We start from the raw sequence: 6,770 nt of genomic DNA on the forward strand, positions 1-6,770 counted from the left end.
TCATAGCCGTAATTCTTGTAAATTCCACGCGGTGTCCCTGTTGCAACAACATTGAGCTTCTTATAAGAAGGCATATGTTAATGGAAAAGTAAACAAGTTATGTTTTAGAAGCTGCTAATGTTTGTCATTTGAGACTTCACTGGCTTTTCATTTATCATAACAGCCTTAAAGGAATACTTCAGCCAAAAAATGAAAGGTCACTCATCATTTGTTAAGCAGAATGACGGGCTTAGTCACATATGGGAATTTTTTATTTTATTTTCATTCTTATGAGGGAACTAATTATTGTTCAGTAAGCTGCGTAATCCTTTGCACAATGTGTAAGTGTTTGTGTGTAATGAGTGCAAAGGCTTGTGCATAGCCAGGGAAGGTATTTATTATATAAGATCCAAAATGACACCCATATCCATATAAATAAATATGGTATATAAACATCTTGAAATGCTATGAAAAAATCTCTAAATAATGAATATATTTTCTGAATTCATGATGGTTTCATCATCTGTCTGCGTCACTGCCTGTCACTAATAAACCCCATCTGAATCAAGACGACGTCTGTGTGTCTGAGGGCTGATTCATTAAATCACACACTGATGTGCATAATAGCAAGCTCTTCCCTCTCTGTATCCATTCATCATCACATAAAAGAAATCCAATAATGTTCTTGTTTTGTATTTAATGAATTTCTGATGATGTATGATTCAAATGTACCCAAATAAGTATAGGCTATTTACAGAACATCTTGTCGAGGTGTAGGCTATTGTTTGAGGAAATGGAAGTGGGTTGCGGACAGCTCTCAGAAACAATAAAAACTGTGCAATTTGTCAGTTATTTTTAAAAGACAAAACAGCTGAGTCGCTACATGATTGATGTATAATGAGGTCAAGTAGTTTGTTTTACATTATCAGATAGAATTCTATATAAAATACCATAACGTTTAACTTTTTTTTACTTGAAAATAATTGCACCGTAGAACGCTCGTCAACCAATCAGAATCAAGCATTCAACAGCCCAGCATAATGTTCTCTATTGTCCTGAAAGTGGTTTTCAGAATCAGCTTAATTAATCTCTTCTTCCTAATGGACCTCATCCTCATAATCATCATCTTCTGTGGAAGCCTTTTCTTTTTTTCTTTTCATTTCTTGTTTTTGGTCTTCTCTGAGATGCTACAAATTTCCATTACCATCCATTATGCTTTCGATATCTGACCTCATTAAAGGGCTCTTGCTGGCTTTTCTTCTAAACATTTTAATGCTAGGCTAATAATTACCTTTCTAAGATCTGCCTTTGATTTTATTTCTGTAGTTTCTTTGACTAATGCTTTCTTTCCTTGAATATGGTTTTATCAGTGTATCAGCTTTAAAATGTCATGGTGATGTGAACAGCACAAAGAGGCAGTTGCTATGAGACAGGTGATAGTGCTACTGCAGCAGAGCTTTATAAGTGTGCCTGAATAATGCTGAGTTTAAAGTGACCACTGAAGTTAGCCCCCGATGGAGTTGGACAAAGGAACAAAGTAAGGGTATTCCTTTCCCACATGCACTCTTTGATGGACTAGAATAAAGAGTTAATAAAAGCCCAGTTAAAGTGGCAGCCAGTGTAGTCATAAATCTTTATGGCTGGTCCACCTCCTCAGATGTGCAAGGGCTAGAATTTGTGATCACCTTGAAGTTTCTATCAGAAATTTAGTGCGATATTTATTGTGCCATTTTATCAGGCTCCAAAAGAAACAATGAAACAGAAAATGAAAAGAAAAATCAATAGATTTGTGATGTTGAGCAAATCATCATTCTTTTGACACCTTGACGCTTGTTTAAAGTGGACCGATTATGCCCCTTTTTACAATGTAATATAAATCTCAGTTGCCCCCAGAACGTTTCAGCTCAAAATACCCCACAGATCATTTATTCGTGAGATGTTATAAATGCCTATTTATGAGTGTAAGGAAAAACATGCTGTTCATGCATCTTTAATTGCAAATAAGTGCTGCTCCCCAGTCACTTTCCAGAAGAGGGGTGGCCTTTACAGCTCGTGCCCCTCTATAGTGAGAAATGTAGTGTAGCTTAAAGGTATAGGGAGGATTTTCTTTTTACAAGTGGATCATCAAGTCTATTGGTCCTCCTAAGTGTCAATCATTCTGGTGATATGTTTACGTAAGGCCGTCGTATGTGCTCGTGCACACGATTCACACGATGGCGTGCGCTCAAAACACAGGTTGGGCTTCCCACTGATGCCTCAGTCACGAAGTTTCTACTTGACAGGTAAAGTTTGGCATGCTATTTGGAGAAATCCATTTAAAATCACTGCTAGTAAAAGTTAGTGTAAGCTGTGATTAGCTCGTGGATGCTCTCTTGTGCAAACGTTTAATAGGCGTTCCCTCTTGGGAGTGTTGCGCATGTGCATTTTTTCAAAAAGTGGAGAGGGCGGTTCTTTTCTAAAATGCGGGAAAATCCTCCGCTATACCTTTAATTTGCTGAACTATTTTACTGATAAACTCGTCAGAGCAGCGCTGACAACTGCAAGTGTGTGTGTAATAATTTGTCGGTTTTATCCTATTGTTTACTATATTTATTTGCTTGGTCTGTGTCCTTGTGGGTTTTTGGTATAAGGACCTTTGAAATAAGTGAAATCATTTGACCAAGTGATATGGACATCTAATGCGGTCAAGACTTGCCTGGAACTACTTTAGCCGTGAGTTTCTCTGAAAATAATTGGACACCTTTGAACGTTCGACTACCAGGCAGAATCAAGCATTCAACAGCCCCTTAGTAGAAAAGTCATTTAATCAGCCAACTGTGAATTATAAAATTAGTGCAAACCCTGATATGTGGTTTAAAGTGGTCATATTTAAAATAATTTCCCCTGTTAGATCCGCTTTTAATGTTAATAAAGAATTTATGTGCCAAAAACAATCATAATTTAGCTTATGTATGACCATTTGTCTTATTATTTTAACCGTGTCTTATAATTTGCACCGCACAAACTGCTAAAATCAGACTGAAATAATCAGCGATCTTATTAAAAATTGATATCACATATTCAGATCTGTTTGACGTCAATGAGATGTGAGAGGAAAAATGTATTCCCTCTAAAAGCCTAACCCTTTATTATCTACAAGTTATTTAACATAGGCTACCAGGCAGTCATATGATAAACCACTGATATTGATGCACACAGTGCAGCCCCCTAAACATTTTTTTTCCCGTGCTGTAAGACCTTTTGATTTCCTGTCATGTTTCCATCATCCAGTCCCTCCAGACCGAGCTCTGAGCTGCACTAACATGGTGCCTTAATGGATTGTGGACATTTAGGTAAAAGCAGAACGCTGTTGTTACTCTGTTAAACACTGAAGTCTTTTTACCTTTTTATAAAATGTCATAGGTCAGATTACATGCCACTTACAGCAAGTAAACAAGAATTAAATATCAATTAAAAACATCAAAAGACTTAAGAATTTAATTTAAATTTAAAGTCGGCATTAAAACAGAAGTTGCAATGGTCTTTTCCCCCCTGTTGTGACGTATATCCGAGTGAAATGGCTTCTCAAACAAGAAAAATGTAGGGCGGGACTTGTTTTTTTTAGTTAAAAATAGTTTTTAAGACCACGATTCTAAGCTTAACGAGGCTGTAAAAGCAGACTGAGCTGACATACCAACAGTCTTTGTTGTCTTATTTAGCACGTAGCAGCTAAAAAAAAAAATCATGAATGGGGTGATACTGATTTATTTTATGTTGTAGAATAAAACGTGAAAGTATCTTGAGCTTGTGTTAACCACAGACCTTACTTCATCCACATTTAAAAAACCAATTGACTTCGGGATGATGGAGCCGGAAGTGCTACAATGCTAACTTATTTCTGTGTTTTGGCCTACAGATTTACGTCATACCTGCTGTGGTGCTGTGTTCTGATGTGAGTGACAGGTTATCCCACCCTCATGCCAGAAGAGAAGATATGTTGTTGCAAGAGGGAGGGAAATTATTTTGATTAAAGATTATGAGCACACATATATTTTAAAAAAAGAAAAAATGATGTGGACAGATAAATAATTTATAATGAATACTACAGTTTTCCATAAAATATAAAAATGCAACTTTAATAGCCTATTTTGTACATGAGAACTGCGAAGTCTAGGAAAAATATTTCAAAAAAATATTTGATTCACAAATGTGAATATGTACATTTATTAATATAATAATATACAGTATGTACGAGTCAGTAAAAATGTAGGCTAGACCTATTATTTATTGAACTGATCTGTCATCCCAGAGATATATTCATCTTGATGTTTGGTTTCTATAAAGAAAACATTTTGTCTTTCTTTTTGTTTACTTAGAATTTTCTTCATAAGGAATTCAACCCTTCTCTCCTCCTGCTGCTGGAAAAAAGAAGCTGCTACTTTCCTCCGAAGGCGTCGAGCGTAAACCTCCAGCGGCAGCAGGGTGTAGCTGAACAGATAGAGGAACACCAGCGCCATCACTACACTTGGGTTCAGCTTACTGGATTGGGCCTCACACATGTTTGGATCAGAGTGAATGAGGGCTGTGTAAGGTCTGTTGAAGTTGACATATTCTACCATACAGTTTGAGTTAAAGAGCTGACAAAGGTCCACCTTATTTTCAACCTGAGATGATTAGAAATAAAGGGGAAGAGAAGAGAGAAGGGTTATTGTTTTTCACAAACGACCTATGCTAACGAATTTTGAGATGGTTTATTGTAAATGGAATTCATATTTAGCTTATAAATTACATGTAAGATGTTTATGTGCAAAATGAGTTAATGTCTCATAATAATTAATAAACATGACAGACTAAGCTCAAATCTTCTAAAGCTCTATACAGTATATGTGAGAGATCTTAAAATATGTATTTTGAGCTGGAGCCTGGATATCAAAATGCAATAAGTTAAGTAATGATGTACAAAATTGTCATTATACACTAGTACTTAATTACTTTTTGTACATTTACATTGGTAGAAATTGAAAAGGAATGCAATTTTTTTTATTTTTTTTATATTTCATCAGTATATCCATATTTTAAGGAGAAACTGTGGAGTGGATTACCTTGAAGTTGACGTTGATGCTGATGTTGGTGGATGGCATGTTTGAAATCCAAGGACCACCTGATTTCACCAAGTAATACAAGAAATGGTCCAGCACTATCAAAAAGATTGTCATTAACAGATACAGAGTGATCCCCAGGGCAGGAACCAGACATTTGAAAAGTTCCCTTTTAGTTATTCTGAAACTGGTGGAGTTTACTCCATTTTTCACATCCTTCGCTTCAACCGCGATCCCTTTTTCGACTGCTTTCCTCCTGAGCCCACCTGTGATATACCTGTTGTCAAATCTTACAGATGTCAAATAAGAGCGAAGGTACATGACAGACTCTGTCAACAAACACAGAACGAAAACAGCTGCAAAGATTCTGCTGAATAGCAGCTTCAGATCCTGTACTTGACTTTTAACTTCAGAAAAATCCTCCTGCACTCGCTGACTCAAGAAATGCAACCGTCCCTTCACTTCTGAGACATTAATGTTTGTGGTGTGATCAAAATTACGTAGTGTTAAACTGCTTTTCTCTTGCTCTGCGCTTCTGACTAAATCGCCCTTGATGGTGTTGATGAGCTCTGAGCTGCTTAAAATGCTTTGAGAGAGTTTTTCTGATGCACATTTCACAACATGTGTTAGAGTTGCAATGTTGGCAGCCATGTTGGGCAGAACGTAGAGCACTACGATCATCACAGATGCGGACAAGAGCAGTTTACGGCCCTGTCGGGTAAACAGTGTCGGGAAGATTAGTGTGAAGGAACATCGGAACGGATGGATGAGAGATGACAGGATAAACACAGCTGTGGCATAGATACCAACTGCAACAAATGCCGTCTGGATGTCATATTTCAAAAGGTCTGTGAGCCAGTGGAAAAGTAGTGAGGCACTCACGGCAGCCATTAAGAGACAGAGAACCAGTAGAGAAAGCAGATGACCCGAACTCTGAGGAGTTGGAGAAGAGTAGCACAACCAGAGCATCTCCATAACGCTCCTCACTGAGGCTCTAACACACACAAACACATAAATAGGAAAAGAGATGAGAAATTAGACGAAGGGAAAATATGTGTCTCTATATGAGAAATAGTCAGTATAGCCTGAAGGTGCTGTAAACGATTTTTATGGAATGGTATGCAGAAAGAATATTAATTTTGTGAGGAAATTTCTGATTAAAGCTGTACATCTAAATAATAATTAAAAAATAAAGACAAACAAGTATAGCAACTTTGATAACTCATTTCACAGCGTTACACGGTATTGTAATGAATTGCTATAGCAAGATCAACACCTACATGTATGTAACTAAATGTAGTGCAATAATACTATATACACACTGTAATATAAAGTGTGACAGAACATATTGACATACCTGAGGGAAAACAAAGAGAGACGGTAGTTTCTTAAGGGCATCATTATTGTCGATTAAAAGGAGGCTTAAAGAAGATCATGGATTTATCTCAACATTAAAAGGTCGGTCATCATCATCAAAGCAAAACTGGTCAGCTCATATTAAGCTTGGCACCAAATCCACCCATATATATACTGTACGCCCAACCCTATGACTCTGAGCTGGATGCTGAACACACATGTACACTGACTCATACAGTTGCTCAGATTCACATGAGACCCAAACAGATCACACCGCTATAAGCTGCTATCATCACATGACATGAAGAAAAAACGAAACTGCTCTTTTATTGAACCTTAAAAGGAAGATGTACAAAA

General features: G+C 37.0%; 1 protein-coding gene across 1 annotated transcript; it reads right to left on the reverse strand.

Moving 5' to 3' along the window:
* Positions 1-3,939: 3,939 nt before the first annotated feature.
* On the reverse strand, positions 3,940-6,548 carry ocstamp (osteoclast stimulatory transmembrane protein). The gene is made up of 3 exons (XM_084389947.1): positions 6,415-6,548; positions 5,061-6,051; positions 3,940-4,622 (listed from the first exon to the last, which is right to left on the reverse strand). Exons 1-3 carry the CDS (start codon positions 6,456-6,458, stop codon positions 4,239-4,241), a joined length of 1,419 nt encoding a protein of 472 aa, XP_084246073.1. The 5' UTR covers positions 6,459-6,548; the 3' UTR covers positions 3,940-4,238.
* Positions 6,549-6,770: the final 222 nt, after the last annotated feature.

The sequence above is a fragment of the Rutilus rutilus genome (genome assembly GCF_951802725.1).
Source record: "Rutilus rutilus genome assembly, chromosome: 19".
Classification (NCBI taxonomy): domain Eukaryota; kingdom Metazoa; phylum Chordata; class Actinopteri; order Cypriniformes; family Leuciscidae; genus Rutilus; species Rutilus rutilus.